Source organism: Pecten maximus, chromosome 17 (genome assembly GCF_902652985.1).
Source record: "Pecten maximus chromosome 17, xPecMax1.1, whole genome shotgun sequence".
NCBI lineage: Eukaryota > Metazoa > Mollusca > Bivalvia > Pectinida > Pectinidae > Pecten > Pecten maximus.
In genome coordinates, this window is record NC_047031.1 from 22,655,183 (window position 1) to 22,675,117 (window position 19,935).

A 19,935-nucleotide genomic window follows, 5' to 3' on the forward strand; every position below is an offset into this window, starting at 1 on the left:
AGATGACGTTTATTAAAACCGGTAGCAAACAGATGTTGCCCCAACAGACACCACCACAGATGAAACCTCCAAATACAAGCCAGCAATATCAGTCACCGCCTCCACAGACAATTCAGCAACAACATACACAACCGTCCCAGTCAGGTCGTCAACAACCTCCACAGACCGTAAAGAATCAACAGATGCCGTCTTCGCAAGAAAGTATGCAACGGATACTGTCCCAACAAATAGGGCAGCAAATAAAACCTCAAAGTAGAGGCCAACAAAATCAGTCGCAGTCTGCACAGACAAGCCGCCAACAATCTTCACCGACCGTTCAGCATCAACAAACGCAACCTTCACAGACAGTCAATCAGGTATTTGAAGCAATAATACCCTCTTCTCAGACAACAGGTCCACAACAGATGACGTTTATTAAAACCGGTAGCAAACAGATGTTGCCCCAACAGACACCACCACAGATGAAACCTCCAAATACAAGCCAGCAATATCAGTCACCGCCTCCACAGACAATTCAGCAACAGCAGACACAACCGTCCCAGTCAGGTAGTCAACAACCTCCACAGACCGTAAAGAATCAAAAGATGCCGTCTTCGCAAGAAAGTATGCAACGGATACTGTCCCAACAAATAGGGCAGCAAATAAAACCTCAAAGTAGAGGCCAACAAAATCAGTCGCAGTCTGCACAGACAAGCCGCCAACAATCTTCACCGACCGTTCAGCATCAACAAACGCAACCTTCACAGACAGTCAATCAGGTATTTGAAGCAATAATACCCTCTTCTCAGACAACAGGTCCACAACAGATGACGTTTATTAAAACCGGTAGCAAACAGATGTTGCCCCAACAGACACCACCACAGATGAAACCTCCAAATACAAGCCAGCAATATCAGTCACCGCCTCCACAGACAATTCAGCAACAGCAGACACAACCGTCCCAGTCAGGTAGTCAACAACCTCCACAGACCGTAAAGAATCAACAGATGCCGTCTTCGCAAGAAAGTATGCAACGGATACTGTCCCAACAAATAGGGCAGCAAATAAAACCTCAAAGTAGAGGCCAACAAAATCAGTCGCAGTCTGCACAGACAAGCCGCCAACAATCTTCACCGACCGTTCAGCATCAACAAATGCAGCCTCCACAGACAGGTCTGCAACAAATGTCGTCTACTCTAGCTGGTAGCCAACAAACAGTACAGCAGGTACAACCTCAAAGTATAGGCCAAAAATACCAGTCGCAGTCTCCGCAGACAAGTCAGCAACAAACTACACCGACTGTTCAGCATCAACAAATGCAGCCTCCGCAGAAAGGTCGTCAACAAACGCAACCTCCGCTGAAAGTATTGCAAACAGGTCAAACACTGATACAGCTTCCGAAGACAGCTCCGCAAAAGACGGCGTCTACTAAAACCAGTAACCAACATACGCTGCCCAAACAGATAGCACAACATATACAACCTCCAACTACAGGCCAACAATTTCAGTCTCAACCTCCACAGACAGTTCAGCAACAACAGACACAACCTTCGCAGACAGGTTTCCAACAATCTTCTCAGGCAGTTCAGAAACAACAGATGTCACCGTCCACCGCAAATCAACATCAGCAGCTACCGTCTTCGCAGGGTGTCCAGCAACCAAATCGGCAGTCTCACAATACAAGTCATCCATCTCAGTCGCAACGTCCACAAACATTTCAGCAACAACAACCTCCACAGATAATTCGCCCACAAACGTCACAGTCTCCCCAATCACCTAAAAAACAACAAGTGTCATCTACCACTACAAATAATCAACAGGCAGGGCAACAAGTGCAGTCTACACATACAGGTCAACAACATCAGTCAGTTCAACAACACCAGCAACAAATACAGCCTTCCATTATATATCAACAACAGATAAACACTGGACAAAAACAACTGCAGTTGCCTTCTCAAACACTTCAACCGTTACATTCTCCACACCAGCCGAAGTCTTCGACCCTAGGAAAACAGCAGACGCAGTCCCCAAATACCAATGAAGCACCATTGTTGGCAGCTTTCATTGTAAACACAAAGGCGATACAAGTCCAACAAACAATGCAACAAGAAGTGCAGGCTTCCCAAACAGGCCAACAGCACACGCAGCCAATACAGGCAGGACAACAACAGAAAACGCCCTCACCTATAAACATACAACATCAGCAAGGTGGTCAGCAGCAACAGCATTTAATTGTTAATCATAATCAGATTCAACCTACACAGATAAAGACATCTACCATCAACCAACAAGAGATGCCACCTTACCAGACACTTCAACATCCTGAACTACAGTTTTTTCAGGCAGGCCAACAACAGGTACAGTCCTCCATTACAAGCAAAACACACCAGTCGCCGTCTGCACAAATTGGTCAACCCCAGCAGCTGAAACTCTCACCAACGGGTCAACTTAAACGACAGCAGACAAACTCTCCAATTACAAACATTATTCATCAATCGCAGTCGCCACAAACCAGACAGCAACATCGATCGCCAACTTCCGTTATGAATAATATGCCGTTTCAACAAACAGGCTCAACGCAGGAACTGGTCCAGTCTTCAGTAATGCATCAATTAAACCAGTCACCTCCGCAAAAAGGCAAAGAAATGATAAAATCTACTATCAACAAAGAACATCGGCTACCGTCCTCAAAACAACACTACCAGATTCAACCTCGGCCATCAGTTCAAAATAATCTAAAGCATCACCATGAGATAGTTCAAGCCAATCAAATCCCACAAAGATTACACAACAATCAGATAAACCCTCAGCAAACAGTTAATCTCAATCAGATTCAACATCCAAATGTTATTCAAAACCAACCAATATATCTCTCACAAGAAACATTTATAAACAGTCAGGCACGACAACCTCTGACAAAGCAGCAACATCAGTTGAATCTTGCACCATCCACTAGATCTGAATCACAACTAAACTTAATTCCGAATCAATCTCAATCGAAACCAGCACATGTATCTGTCCGGGTTGAACCTTCAGACAAACTATTGAATTTTCAGTTCGTAGTTAATCCCGAACCAGGACAACAGCTACCATAAATTATCCTTCGAATTCATCTGATATCTCAGAACAACACAAACTATTTCAGGCTTCTGTGAATAAGGCGACAAACAAAATGTTAAATAAGGGAGATAATTATCAAAACAGCATTGAACCTGCAACCCAAAATAGCAACCAAATAAAATGTCTGCAAGATCTGAAGTAAACTTAGTTGTACCTCCATCAACTCGGGGTGTTTTATTCCGAATAACCGTAAATGACATTCACCATGGAATTCTGGTACATTCTTCTCAGAAGCATGCGTCACCAATTGCGTCATCAAAGATGTCACAAGGAAAGACCTCTGGGCAAATTGCGCAAAAACGTAAAAACTGTTTAGTGTTTTTTATAAGATACAAATTAAGTAATGGAACTTTTAACACTTTAGCGCATTGATAATATATCGCGCCAAAATTATTAAAATCAAATAAGTGCTAAAATAGAAAGGTACAATAAATTGTGATTCCTGGTAGATGGTGATTATTTCTCCTATCAGATGCTCGTCCAGATGTATGAAATATAATAAGCAACACTTCATTCATCTTGGTTGATTTTGTTAAGGATTGTATTTATCAGATTGTCTTTCCAAAAAGAAAATAAACTGACAAGAATAAATCAATGTATTTCCCAGATTTTACTTTAACATATCGCTTTTATGAAAGTTTCTTTAATCAAGAAATCAAAGAAAGTTCACATATAATATTTTGAGAACACACCTGCATTACATCAAGACCAACAATCTACCTGAAGATATTAACAGGGTTATTCTTTGGGCTGTGTGGTCTTTAGACTACAATCATCATAATATGTACTTTGCAGGTGAGCATGGCCCTCAACACATGCTTCTCCTAATAACGTGCAATCGGTAGACATTGATATACCAGCATTACAAAGTCGCATGATGATTGCAATTGTAATAATACCTCAGTTGTTGCCCGCTTCATGGGCGTGGGAGTCAACTGATGTGGAATTTCATATTTGCCTTCGCGACTGCAAAAACACGATTTTTATACTCGATTATAAATTAATACCTATGAGGGGTCCGCGATAAGTCAGTCGGTTAAAGTGACGGCAACGTAACCTCTGATGAAGATCCGAGATGCGTGGTTCGACTCTCCCTATCCGTGTTTTTTTCCGGAAGCTGAGAATCGGACCTGTCTGTGCTGTCGTGGTTTTGCCATTGAGCAAGATACGTATCCCTAATTACTCTGCTTGGTATACGACGGGCCTCCCGTATGTTGTACAGTGAAGTAATCACCATCTACTACAAGGAAATTCCGCCTCAATTAGACCATGGCTTTTCGAGGGGCAGGCAGAAAAACCCGCAAACAATCAAAGATTTTCTGGGTTTTTTTTTTCATGTCTAAGTTTGACGTATTTCGTATTATTTATTCCTCCGATGTCATTGCAGTAAATTGATTTTCATCATACTCGCAGTCTACTGAACATTTCTTGTGAAATCGAAGTAAAAGCTGAAGTGTATGTTGTGATGATGGTTGTGAAATGATGAAATAAAGCAAATACCCATTATCTGTTATTTCATTACATTTACTTGCCTTTATTTATTTCAGTTTTGTTTGTCTTTTTTTCTTGTCCTTGAGTTTTTACAAGAGGCCCATGGGCCTTAACGGTCACCTGAGACTTAAACATATAACCATCTTCTATGTACTCACAACGTATTTCTAAAAATTTCTTTAATAAAAAGTAGTATAATTTTGATCTCATATTTCTAAAAAAATTGAATCATTTCCATTAAAATGTGACTTCCCTGCATAATATATAGTAAAGTTTAGCACCTCTTCTGGAGAAACATTAAACCTATGGGCCATGAAATTGACAATTTTGATAAATCACCATAAGACCTTTCCATCCATGAAGAGTATTTGACCTAACACATGGGATTAATATCAAGGAAATGATCTAAGATATGTTATCGATCCGACAGTCGCATTCAATTGTTATACCTATGTTTTCTCTTCACTTCCGTTTTTTAACCATTTGATTACTGTGACCTTGAACTTTGTTGGTCGAGGTCAACTATTTGCATAAATATTGCTGCCAGCAACTTGTGCTGTGCTAATTTTCAAGTGTATATGTTTCACAGTAATGAAAAGCAAAGTATTTGAATTGCAATTTACGGATAATTTTGAATTTTAGCCGAAAACGTTCTTCAAAGTGCCATATCTGCGACATTTTTGATAATTTGACCTAGAAATCTTGCACACACCTTCAAGAGCATGTTCTTTAACATGTGCCCCAAAGAATTTTAAAAGAATTTTGAATTTTTCATCATTTGACCCCATGTGACCTTGAATGAAGGTCAAGGTCAAAATAACAATAACATTTGTAGCCAGCCATACATGCCAGCAATGTGCCAAACACCAAGCCTTCATGTGTATAGATAAAAGAACAGAAACATTTTATCTGCAATTTTGGATGATTTTTGAATTTTGGCGGGAAAAAATTGCTTTAATTTTTTCAAAGACCATATCTGTCATTTTTTCATCTGATGATAATAAAACTTAACATTCTGTTTCAGTAGATCATGTTCTTTCATATGAGATAGAAAAAAAATACCCAATTTGAGATTTTTATTTTTGACCTACTTTTGACCCCCATAACAAAGCCTGGACCATGACATTCTCTGATAACATGTCACTGAGAAAAGTCAGCCCTGACCAAATGCTAACCAATTTCCAATAAATACGATAGAATTTATGCTAAAATATGTGAGTTTTCTTTATCAACTATAATCAAATTTACCCCCTCCCCAGGGGGAATGTGACACCCAGGGGCCATGCAATTTACCATTTTGATAAAGCACCTTAGGAACCTTCCATCAATGGAGAGTATACCATGCTGCCATATCTGGGTCTTGAAAAGAAGATTTTTGAAATATCAGTCAATTTTACCACTTTTGGCCCCGCCCCACAGGCCCCTAGGGGGTAGGGACCATATAATTTAGAATTTTGATAGACCTTTAGCCAAGTAAGGTTTCTGTAAAATTTCATCAAAAATAGTTTAGGAGTTTTTAAGAAGAAGTCGAAAATGTGAAATGTTAACTTACGACAGACGACGCACGATGACGGACGAAGGCGGATTGGAAAAGGTCACTAAGCTTCGCTCAGGTGACCCAAAAATGCAAATAAATACAGTTCAACTAATACCGCAAAGAATACCAACATAATAACAAAATTTGAATGTGATTTAATATCAGGTCAGGTCAAAGCAAAATACTTCCGCTAATCAATGACACTATTGCAATATCAATCAAAGCGCCAAAGGCCCTGAGACACGTCAGGGTCTGAGGTCATATAATAAGAAATTTAAAAATGGATTTTATAGTCAGACAGCTACATTTGTATCACATGAAATGTCTTAATCTGGTTACGCTGTCCGACAAGACATATATAGGCCTAACAGTTTTGACAAACAAGACGTTAGTACATCAGTCACGGATCATAATCATTATATTCTTTTCAAATAAACAAATAATAATAGTATAATCAAAATCCTCATGAAAAAAAGTTTGTTACAACTTGCCTTCAATTCCTGTTGATATTTCTTGCGTATTCTAGCGGCATACCAGTACATTATGAAACTGCGAACGGTCGCTGGTTTAGTTACATTAGACATAACCGCCATTTTGGCCGATTAGTGATGATCACGTGATTAGTCACGTGATTAGACACGTGATTACAGCTGAGTTATCCTGGAATGTTTGGCTGCAAAGCTATTTATAGAATTGTAAACTTTTGAATGCGTAAACACGGTTGATTTTAGGCTTATATGAAATGTTCCTGAACACGAACTCAGAATGAACATACGAGTTTAAGACATGTGGATAATTTCTCTTTGACGCATGTAAATTTTTTTTTTACTTTCGTTTTCAAGGCTCGGGACAGAACTACGTAATCATATGCCAATAAAATTGCATTAAACTGGTGAGGAAAATGTTTATATTTATACTCTAGAATAGTCTAGAACACCAAATATTCATATTTCCTTTTAAAAAAATGCAGTAAACACGGAAACCATCAGTTAAATCATGTCAATAATGATGTCAAAATAGGAACTATATTAGGCTGCGGATGTATATTATTTGTATTACAGAAAAGAGAAGTTGTTAGCCGGAAACAAAAGTTCGACTAACAAAATTTACCCACCACGACTATAACGGCAGGTGCCAAAGGCATCCTGACGTTAATAACATCAAGGGATAGTAATAACATCAACAAACAAAAAAGCAAAAAATGTAGTATCATCTGATCTGGTCGATTGACAGTAGAGCTAGAGGGGAAAAGTGAAGCAAGTTCGGTGTTCTTTGATCAATTGACCTCAACTTTGTGCTTGTATGAAGCTAGAGACTTGTATGGAACGCCAAAGATGCCTTATAAAATAAATGTTCATTATATGATTTGATTTCACTATTGTAAGGTATGATATCATTATATGTTTGATATTGTCATTACATGATATTATTTTGCTAGTAAATGATGCGATGTTGCCATTATATGAATGTAAACAAGACTTTGTCTCAGGTGACCTAAAAAAATCAATTCATTGGTATCCAGTGAACAATTGGGCCAGTGATCTAATAGCAAAAAGGCTAACCAAAAAATTATGTGTCAACAACGGTTACATGTATGTATTTTGTTCATCCATAAATAATTAAAATCCAAAACAAATCTTTGAAATTACATTTAATCTTATAGAAACTATATCAGGCAAACAATTGTCATATTGGCCGAAGAATATTTCTGAAAAGTTGGTTGAAAATACAGTAAATCTTGAACATTTCCACTATAAAGCCTTGTAAGCTAATGTCCTTGTCCGCGTACTGGATAAGTGGAATCCTACATCTCTGAATAAATGCAGTCTAATTGGTAGGTTCAGCAGAAATACTTCCACTCTCAAGTTTAATACGAACATCTTCCCAAGGGGCAAAATCTTCGACTGCCCGACTCGCTGAACCACAAGCAAAGTCTACATCATTCCTATAGATCTGAATGCAATCACCTACATGTTTGAAAAAATCTGCTGTAAAATTGCGATCCCGCATACCTTTTGTGATTCCAGAACAGAAATACTTGTAATTGAGGACGAGCCATACAGCTAGAATAGTTGATTTAATTAACTTGTTATTCTTTAACAAGCGTATTGGTGGTGTTTCCATCAACATATCATTGACACAGTCATAAAAGTAAAACACCACATATTGTCTTGAAATTCCAATAGTAGGAATGAGATAATTGTCATATTCTGAGTGATACTTTTTCTGTAAAAATGAAAATACGACTGTTTCAGCTAAAATTTGGTTTCTGCAACTTTTCAAGCCATCCTGGGCTTTTACTTCAACTGCAGAACGGTTTTCACCACCAGGAGAATCCGGTTCCTCAACAGCAATCTTCACTGCTGCAAATCTTTCTACACCAAACACGATATCCAGGTACCCATGCCAACCATCTTTGCTGCCTGGAATGTATGATTAAAAGATGCACCTTATAATTTACCTCCTGATAGTGATGATTGACCTATCGTCATTAGCTTTTATTAGTTAAAGGGTAAACATTTACAAGAACCATGAATGCTACTGATCATGATCATGAGTACAATGTACATCAATACAAATAAAACAAACTATACTTATAAAAGTTACCCTTGAATTTGATCAACCATAAGCTTGACAAATTTTCCTGATGTACATGTAATACTTATGATACCTACAAAATGTACATGAATGTGATGTCTTATCCAACCATCCATCTCCTGCACTCTTCCTCTAAACACCAAATATGATATCACTAACTACGTCGGGAGGAGAAGAGGGGTGAAGGTATGGTAAATATTTTGTCGTAATTGGTTTTCAGGTGAGCTAAAAAAATAACTTTCCCCTAATGGGCCCAGCCCCTCTAGCCGCTTGGGGTGTCAGAATCATCATTAATGCAAAACCTGTTTCTCTTCCCCCATGGATGCTACTGACTGAATTGTGTTCAAATCCATTCATATCTTTATGACAAATATTGATTTAAACCAATACCTATATTTCCCCTATTGGGCCCGGCCCCTTTGACCCCTTGGAATCAGAGTCACTAGTTATGCAAAATCTGTTCCCCTTCCCCCAAGGATGTATCTGACTAAATTTGGTTCAAATCCATCAATATCTTTATGACTAGTAGTGATTTAAAGAAATTACTTTCATTTCCCATAGTGGCCCCAGCCCCTCTGATCTGGCCCCTTGGGGGTCAGAATTGTCATTAATGCAAAATCTGTTCCCGTTCCCCCAAGGATGCTTTTTACTGAATTGGGTTTAAATCCATTCGTAACTTTATGAATGGTAGCGATTTAAATGAATTATCTCTATTTCCCCTATTTGGCCAACTCCTCTAGCCCCAGGGGGTCAGAACCAACATTTATGCAAAATTTTGTTCCCTTATATACCTCTTGGTTTCTGGCCGAATTTGGTTCAAATCCCATTCATAACTTTATGACTCATAGCTATATAGTGATTTTAAGGAATTACCTCTATTTGCCCTATCTGGCCCCGCCCCTTTCACCCCTTAGAGGTCAAAGTCACCATTTATTAAAAATCTGTTCCGCTTCCCCAAAGGATAGTTTTGACCAAATTGCGTTCAAATCTATCAATATCTTTATGAAAAGTAGTGATTTAAAGAAATCACCTCTATTCCCACTATTTGGCCCCGCCCCTCTGGCGGCCCCTTGGGGGTCAGAATTGTCATTAATGCAAAATCTGTTCCCATTCCTCAAGGATATGTCTGACCAAATTTGGTTAAAATCCATTCAGTATTTTATTACTAGTAGGAATTTAAAGCAAATGTTGATGGACGAACAACGGACACTGCATGCACCATGGCATAAGCCCAACGGACCTTTGGTCCAAGTGAGCTATAAATCATTTTGCCTAAAAGTTTGAGCACAATATCGTTTTTAATTAGGAAACATAGAGAATCTTACCAATGCTGGTATCGTCAAAAGACCCTGCTATCTTTTCATTGCAGCATGGACATCTATCTCTTTGATCACAACTATGACTATCTATAAGGAATGTTGGATTAACTGCAAGTGGAGACAGGAAATGATGGGCCAGTCTTATTGTCCATTCTGTTCTGCTGATTTGTTGGCCATGATCGATGGTGAGCGCCTTGTTAACATCTGTAACAAATCAATTTCATGCATACATGTACCAAACAATACACTATATACAACTATAACTACATTATGTAGATTGATTAATCTGTGATGTCTGTCATGTTTCTTGACTAAACCAGATCGTGATTCCCTATATGTAAAGTTCCTGCGAATCACTTCGTTTTAAATCTACTCAGTTTATTGGGTTTTTTTTCTCCCTGTGTAATATATGATCTGTAACCTCATTAGAGATCTGACAACTTTCGTTACAAGAAACTCGTCTCGGAAATTTAATTTGTTCCCGATGAATAGGCCTACCTATATTTGTTCCGGTGACTTGTTGAATCGCACGTTCATGCTATAAACTTTATGCAAGCATTCGCCTAGCAACCTATTTATTGCTTTCAGAATATCTGCTGCGGAAACAAGCTAATGTCAGATTTTGCCTCATAATCACTTTAACAACTCAACTGGCACAGCCATTTTTGTGTGGCCTATTTCTCCGAAATGACGAACTAATTTTTGTGTGGCCTATTTCTCTGAAATGACGAACTAATTTTTGTGTGGCCTATTTCTCTGAAATGACGAACTAATCAGAAGTATTCTACTTTCATTTTAAATAACAAATGTAAAACAATCAGAGATTTCTTTTATCAATTTCTAATTGGAAAATCCGAGACTAACAGTCAGTATTCGACGGTCAAGGACCATTTTTATCAACCCAACAGCTCGAGGTGACTTTCCAATGTTGTATTAACTCGAGTGTATACAAGTTACCTCCCCTCGCACAAACCAGGAAGCCAGCGTAATAATTTGCACATAGTTTGGAATACTCAGGTATAAAACAGGTCATTGTGTACGATCAAAGCTGTTTTTCTATAATTTATTTAAATTCAACAAATGTATTCAAACATATAAAAGCTTGAATCATATTACTTAATCATAAAAAAATACTTTGCGGAAGGAGACAATATTGTCTAGTGTGTTATTAGCATTTTTGGGGAAAAATTACTTCCCGGAAATTCCGGTCCCATCCTGAACTCACCAGGATTTATCATTGAAAGAAGCGAAATTATGCGATGACCACTTAATATAAGGTTGATGTTTCACAGCACCTAAAAATCTTGATAATTAGCTGCAGCGTATTATTTAAATTTATTTCATTTAAGTAAGGAATCCTAGGCTTATTTTCAAAAGCAGGCCTATTATGGAAATATTTGTTATGGTGTATACAGATTATATACTGGTCTGATGTAACCGTAGACAGTAGGACCTGGTTATCTACCCTGGTCTGATGTAACAGTAGACAGTAGGACCTGGTTATCTACCCTGGTCTGATGTAACAGTAGACAGTAGGACCTGGTTATCTACCCTGGTCTGATGTAACAGTAGACTGTAGGACCTAGTTATCTACCCTGGTCTGATGTAACCGTAGACAGTAGGACCTGGTTATCTACCCTGGTCTGATGTAACAGTAGACTGTAGGACCTAGTTATCTACCCTGGTCTGATGTAACCGTAGACAGTAGGACTTGGTATCGTACCCCTGGTCTGATGTACCGTAGACTAGACCTGGTTATCTACCCTGGTCTGATGTAACAGTAGACAGTAGGACCTGGTTATCTACCCTGGTCTGATGTAACCGTAGACAGTAGGACCTGGTTATCTACCCTGGTCTGATGTAACAGTAGACAGTAGGACCTGGTTATCTACCCTGGTCTGATGTAACAGAAGACAGTAGGACATGGTTGTACATGTATGTATGTGTACACAAGACCGTCGTTTAACAGTAATAATCATAAACACCAGCAAATGTTAAATCATTTAAAAAGGTTTTATACTTCCTTTGTACATTATGGAGCTTAAATTGTTGGAAGATTTTATATCATATGCCTGAATAACAATTATGACTAACAACTTGAACATCTTAATTATCAGATATTCATCCCAGCATGCCATCCAGGATCTTACAGTCATTCAGTTTTACAAGCCTTATTATTTAATTAATCACTACTCTGCTACACTTTAACAGCGGCATAAGACTAATTTGAACAACTGTTGCTATGTATCATGGCTAGTAAATTATATTGGGTCTTCCTTTGTATATAATTTACTCCTGCACTTTTCAAAGAAATGTCAGGGACTACCAAACGACCAACTTGCTTATAATATTATACTCCAATTGAGGTATAGTTTTGTTACTAAAAATAGCCCAAATCACTCTAAAGTTAACTTGTTAAAAAACTTCTGTCAAAGTCACATTTATTTAGTCATGAAACATCTTACAAATGCAAAAATAAAAATTCTTTGCACATTGGAGAGTACCAAAATTGATGGAATACTTTCTGTAGTGTATGTAACATCAGGTTTCTAGCTAGACAACACTTTCAGTTTACATATTGATATTTTAGTGAAATATTATTTACCTTGTCATAAATTAAACCACAAATAAATAAGATATTTCAAAATTTACTGTTAAACTATCATCAAATATAATAACAGAATCATAAAAGAGTATTTGATTGCATTTTTGCCAGTGAAATATAGAAATTTATCAAACTAATATATATTTTCACTGCAGCGATGAGCAGTGAAAATAAAGGATTTTGCAATGAAAATATAAGTTTTTCGTTTTTGACCAATCAGAGCGAACCTTGGAATCCATCTCATTGAAACTTGACGATTTTTCCGAACGAAGCGAAGATGGAGAATTGGTTAGTTTGCTGTATTTCTAAAATATTCAGACTAGTTTTTGACAAAATACTCACTTGACGTGAGCTACATGTATTCATGCACTTTTTGACACTATTAATTTTTTGATGTTTTTACTTTTGTTTTTAAGTATATATAAAATGCAATAAAAAGAAAATTGAATGGTTCCCTGTTTAATATAACATATATTTCACTCGTTTGACAGAAAATACAAATGTATCAATATTCTGTCGTACTCGTGAAATATATGTTATATCAAACAGGAAACCATTTAATATCCTCTATATATTTATGCCAACTACATGTAGTTGATATATATCCTACCACTGGTGTTGATCAGTAATTGGCAAAAAAACTTTTGTATGGAAATTTGTGAAAAGTTTACAAGCGGACGTTTGGTGTGAATGGCAACGCACATGCAAGTGACAAGTGTGAAGCACGTGCACCATAACATGAAAAATAGAAAGTTCTTTTAGAGAAGGGCCTGTTATATATTAGGGTAGGCCGACTTTCAACTGGCCCGGACACCACACATGGTGGTAGAGCCAGAAGAATCTCGGGCTAATATTAGTGTTACCTTTTGTATTTTCCAGCATTGTCAACAGCTTGCATAGTGCGATATGTTCGCCTTTTCGTTGCGGTATTCTTCCGTGAGGATCATCCAAGAAGGACTTCAGCACCCCACATCCACGATCAAACACACTTCCAAAAGTGTAAGCTACCCGGTCCTCGTCATCAAGATCAGTTTGTCTCACTGCGTGTAAACACGCATTTGAGAAAGTCGTGCTAAATTTTGCGTCACACAGTTGAATCTTAAGCAGCGCTAGTCCAAACCCAACAGATGTTTGCAACCCACTCAAGTCTTGTCTCAAACCATCAAATAAATCTTGGTTTGAACTAAACGAGCTGAAAATCGAGTCTTCGTTTCCTACTCTTGGGCACTTCGGTCTGCTTGCCATTTTGTACCTGGTCTTACTAATTTCCGACAAGGACGACAAATACCGACAAGAAAATAAATAACCGACAAAAGCCGACGAGAAAGAAAATGAACAATGAAATCATATTTATTCTAATTTATAATACAATGTTTTATTGGCTATTTTTTCTCCATTTTGGGTTGTTAGAATTACAGGCAATAGAGAAGATGATTGATAAAATAGTTTTGTAACAGAAAACGAAAGTAGGTATTTTAGCGGGAAATAGAAAACGAAACTAGACCTCGTCGGGCAGAAGCTTCAAAGTTACTTCCCAGCAAAACGTATAAAAGACACAGATATATTCAATCATGTGAAACCCGTTAAATAAATAAAAAGTAAATAAAAGCTGGTCGGCTTCCATTCCGATTTTGATGAGTGAAGACCAGGGAACACTAGTAGCGTTATGCTATAGAATTACACAGCTTTACAATATACATAGGAAACAGTGTTGGTCAGTACATGTAGAATGTGCGAGTTCCAATCCAGCTCAACTGGGAAACTATGCCATAAGTATTCCACAAACTGTGTATACAATATAACCATAGTAGAACTATTGGACTATCAGTTAACCGATAAATGTATTACAGTCGTAACGTCTACCTTTCTCATTAAGGACATAAAATTGGCTGCAGTTCTTATATGATATATTGCACAAGAGGAATTAAAACTCTATTAATTGGATTTGTAGTGGGGTTTTTTTTATCATTATTTTTTTTAAAAAGGTTTCATGAGAGTACTTGCAAATTAAATTAAGGTTTATCTTCCTAATTTCAAAATTTTGATGCTTTTCATTTATTTTTTTAGATGTATTTAATATACATTTTATATTAATGATTAATTCTACCTTAGGTCTTGATGACTGTTTGTCATGTACATATATTTCAATATTTATGATTTTATCACACAAAAATATTCTTATATTCAATGTATTGTTATTTTACTAATATAGATATATCTGTTAATTCAACCATGAAATCATTTCATAATACATAATCATGAATAAGAAGTTTCGTATATTCTCAATTATTTTCTGTAAGAGACATATAATAGCTACACAACAAGTTATGTACAGGTACCTGTATATATAATTGATACTCTAAGGACATGCTTGTTGTCATGGCCACCTGGGCCCGAGGGCCCAAACCCCGCCTGACCACCACCTTATGGACCTTGATGATGATGTTGATGTTGCAGGTTTAAAGTCTCGATTTAGGTTACAATCTCTACTGGCGACTCTAGGTTAGAACATTAGTCCGGGGTGACTGTTAGGTGTTGTCAGTTGGTGATCCCCTCCTCCTTTCTCAACACGGGCTTGGGACCGGCTACGGCAGAGTTATGGACCTCCATAACAACCTACCTTATATATGTATCAGATAAGGATTAGTCTTAAGGTGTGCCTGTTTTAACACCTGGCTATAGTTTTGTGAAGTCCCCAATTACCCCCCAGGGGTACATTTATAGCATGCTGTGCCAGGCTTCTCTGCCTTACATACCTGTAATTAGCATCTAACACTACACCTATATCATATCTACCTGTGAATGTTTTTTCAAATTTTTTTAGTTTTTTTTTGTTTTTGCGAATCATCAAATAACTAATTTTATATACATTTTTCTTCGCAATAAAGATATTCAATAAATATAGTTTATATGCTAATTTTCTTTAATTACAAGAAGAGGTAAACTCCCCATCAGTTATACATTTTAAGTTAAAGAACAATTAATCATTTTCTTAATGCAATAGGGAAACACTTAAATGCTGATCAAAAGGTATCCCAAAATTTTGTTTTTAAACACAATATTGCAAAAAACATATTAGCGTGAACTGTAAAAAACCTTTGGCTTAAGGTCCACATGATCCACATGTGTATATAATATATTTGTTAGCAGGTAACTTTATAGAAGAAAATTATGAAATTACAAATACAAGTGATGTATAATTCAAGTGTTGTATGACAGGTACAGCTCCAGATACATGAACATTTATATGTGTTTATATATATAAGCTTTAAACTGCTGCCCTCCCTCTCCCCAAGTTTACGAGTATATGTACATGTATTTCATAACAAAAATGACATGAATTCCCTCAGGCCATTATCTCATTCTATGTTACCTGTAATTATAACTGATACATGTACCTGGAATCAGATCCAATATGTTAGATCCTAGATACCTGCACACGGGTACATGTACAGAAATTTAAACTTTTTCAGTAAAGGAAGATGGAAGGTGTATTACAAGTAACATATACCTTTTATAAGCTTAATATTTTGAAATGTAGAACTGTTATGATCACTTATACCAGTACATTCAAAGAATCTCTTTCTTTACATATTAAATCAATGTTTAATTAATTTATTTACAGTTTCTGACTTTAAGCATTGAATGTATACACATAGAATGTACAACATATATTATGGGCTGAATTAGGTTTTAATAAGCATAATATCACATCAAAACTGAAATTATGAATATGCTGCCTAATTTAATCTGAAATTAAACTACAATATAAATTAAATGTATCACATTGAAAGTGTTCAAGTAACGATAATTGTTTTCAAACGTTTATCATATATATTTTCATGTGATGAAAACAAAATTACTGGAATTAAACATGTGAAATATATAACTGATTAATCAATACAAAATATAGAGTACCAAAAGATAAATGAAACTTGACTTGAACACTTTAACTTAGTTAAAGGATTTATACAGTAAATCTGTCTTAACTTATATATACAGTTATGCATATAGTTACGGTGTATAAATTAACAAGAATAGAAAGGTTGAAATATAACACCAAACTAAATTTCCAAAACCTTTTTAATAACTCTTCGAATATAACTGCTAGACAGCCTTATACATGTATACATTTGTATATACAGTACGGGTAAAAATCACAGCTAGCCTTGGGTACTGCCCATTGTCCTATGGGGGTTTTGCTGTTCATCACCTCTTAGGGTGTAGTGCACTACTAGTTTAGCTGTAGTTTAAATGTAGTGCACTACTAGTTTAAACGTAGTGCACTACTAGTGCAATAGGTGTAAAGGTTAGCTTACACTCAACTGTAGGTATGGAGCGCGTGCTGGCCAGTATGACCAGTGATACTTAGGGTAATATGTAGAAAATATCTCGAATCCCAAGATCCCCTTACACGTAACATTTTTTCGGCATAGCCGTATAATATCCGTTTGGCCCGGATATGACGCGACAGGTGGCATTACTGGTCAAGATGAAGTATGTGATTGGTCAATGTAGCGGTAAATGCAAAATGCAGATATGCAGTTAAAAACGAACAAAGTTAAGATTGAATGCAAGCTGAATAAGTGTTTGTACCTTTTTAAATGACACATTAATGAAATTATATTCCTGATTCAAATGCAGTCTTATTATCACCAACAATGATTCAAACTGATATAATTTTGTTATCCGTGCTGAAACGCATTAGTTCGGTAATTTATTTCACCAGCAGTTTTACATTATAACCACCAGCATTAAAACTATGCCGTTTATCTTTTTAAAGATATTTCTTGTTTATCTTGCTTTCTAATAATTAAACTGCATTAAAGGGGAGCCGACAAGAAGTTAGAATTACCGACAAAAGAGAAGATAATGTTTGTTCAGATTCTGGTAGAACAGAGACTTGTTTCAATCAATAACGCCTCAGTACATGCCGAAGACCAACTGTGTATTAAATGTTCTTGTAAAACAAGCACTACCTATTAGTAAACAAATGCACGAATATTGTATACATGGTCTACATACTGTATATAGATCAAATTGAAAGAAATATTAATGTTCCATACAATTTTGAACATAAATCTTGTTATTCTAAAAATAGACTCAGAATAAAAAGATTTAATTAAAAATTCTACAAAAAATATTTATCTAATACAATGCATAGCACTTATGAAAATAGCAAAGAATAGGTTCACTTTATTTTCCACTGCATTTACAACCCTTACCCTAGAAAACAGTTTTTTGAAAAATATGAAATAAATACTAGTCTTCCCGATAAACAAAATTGATATATAATTTATATATGCTATTGTCATCTAACGAACACAGCTTTTGCGAGATATTAGCCTCTTCATTAAAAAGTCATTTGAGCTGTGGAAGGTAGGCTTACAATGTGCTGAAGTATATGTTCAAGGATGTCTAATACACATCCCTGATATATCAAGGCAATACACAGTCCGAATCCCATTTTCACCGTCTTGAACAAGTCATGTTTCGTACTGAACGCAGTCTTAATTGTGACGGTCAGACTTGCTTATATGCTGAGTTCGCATCAAGTCCAGAGAATCATACATTGTCTGTAAGTACATATAGACATTCCTTTATTAACGGAAATGGAAACACGTCCTTAGTGGTTATCGAATTAGGACTGCGACGGTCTGTACCCACCATACACCACCGTCGCGTTTTAATTAACACTTGGGCCGATGCTCATTCGGACGTAGAGGGTTCAATAACTTGTCAAGCATTTATTTTCAAACGCAACTCATTAGCAGTCTAGTGTCCTGCGAAAGCGTTGCTTGATGGGTTTGGCTGATCTTGTGTTGATGCAGTGTTCAATAACACTAAAGATAACCAGATCAAAAATCATTCATCGTGAACATGTTTGAATAATCATTAACCAGTTTTGCAAAGCGGTTCAGCGCTTCACCAAACAGCTTTCTTGTTGCATCCTCTACAATGCATTGCACATGTGTTGAAACTTTGTCCGGGGTCTTCTCAACACGTTGTAAATTGTTTAGAAACACTTAATTAATTACCATGTGATTCGTTATCACTCTCCAAATTTTTTTCGACCTCACTGGTTCTGGCCATTTCAGTTTTCCTTTTCACGATTATGTTTCGGTCTGTGATATTTACGTGTTGATGTTTTACAGGGTCTCTGTCATATATCACATTTCTATTGTGCGTATACAGTCGCATCTTATCAACCACTTTCTCAGTGGAATTAAGTCGAGCTTCTTTCTCAATTGCCCCTTGACATATTGTTAGAACTGCCTTTCTATACATGAACTCATCTGGCAGATTATGATAAGCTTTAGTGGCCAAGGATAGTACTCTATCAGCCCAGTCTGAAAACTTGTCTCCTTACTATTCCTGGGCATTACGAAGACGGGCTTGAATTGTCTCAAACAGTTCTTTATATCCTCCAAAACGACGCTCCATTTTAATCATTATGTTGAAGTACCATATATGCGGATCTCTGTTCAAAAACTTTGTAAAATATTCGCTAGCTTTCCCTTCAAGTATCCAGCGAAGGTTACCCTGGCATTCTCGAGTATCTAAATTCTCTGCTTCTGAAAATTAATAAACTTTGTCAAAAAAACAATGCCAGTCTGATGTTCTATCACATTTCAATGTTTTCGGAGCAATCACTCGTCCCCGTCTTTGAGGTTGATAATGTCGATGTCGAGAAGTAGCACCCCCTTTCGTAATTTATCTGGACCTGATCATGTGGTTTGTGAGCTCTACCTCGGGAAGAAGAATTCCTGTCATGGGTTTTCTGTGCAATGAGCTATATAGAACTGTGGGTGAATGTCTTGGCATGCTGTCAGAGCTCTGTGAACCGAGATAACAAGTGTGGTTCGCTGCTACTGTATTGGGAACTACCTCTTCCAATCACTGGCAAGGTTTCACTATGATGGTCTCTCCGATAGCCCTGGGGGTTTACAGTGTAACATCGTTCACAACTTGGAGAAAAATTCAACACTTTTCATCAAAGCTTCTGTACTTGTCGGTCGAATGTAGGCTATTGATAAAAAGATTTGTCTCTCAACAACCCGCGTATCTCCATACTTGTATCGTCAACTCGCTCTCTAATACCGGGTATTTTGAGCAGAGGTACCTTTCCACCTTAATTTATTCGAATCATTGTGGAAGTGAATAAGGTGACAACAAATCACCAATCACGCAACCACAATTTATCGTCTCAACCTTTTCCAACTGTCCTCCGTCTCTATTTATGTTTCTTCCTCAGATGAATCAGTCGAATTACCACTGTGGTCTTC

At 37.0% G+C, this 19,935-nt stretch overlaps 2 protein-coding genes across 2 annotated transcripts; one reads left to right on the forward strand and one right to left on the reverse strand.

The window, feature by feature from the left end:
- Window positions 1–2: 2 nt before the first annotated feature.
- On the forward strand, window positions 3–3,074 carry LOC117315223 (mediator of RNA polymerase II transcription subunit 15-like). The gene has a single exon (XM_033869368.1). It carries the CDS (start codon window positions 3–5, stop codon window positions 3,072–3,074), a length of 3,072 nt encoding a protein of 1,023 aa, XP_033725259.1.
- Window positions 3,075–7,761: 4,687 nt separating this feature from the next.
- Window positions 7,762–13,907, reverse strand: LOC117315720. Its single transcript, XM_033870073.1, has 3 exons — window positions 13,513–13,907; window positions 10,051–10,248; window positions 7,762–8,550 (listed from the first exon to the last, which is right to left on the reverse strand). Exons 1-3 carry the CDS (start codon window positions 13,892–13,894, stop codon window positions 7,955–7,957), a joined length of 1,176 nt encoding a protein of 391 aa, XP_033725964.1. The 5' UTR covers window positions 13,895–13,907; the 3' UTR covers window positions 7,762–7,954.
- Between the last annotated feature and the right edge of the window lie 6,028 nt (window positions 13,908–19,935).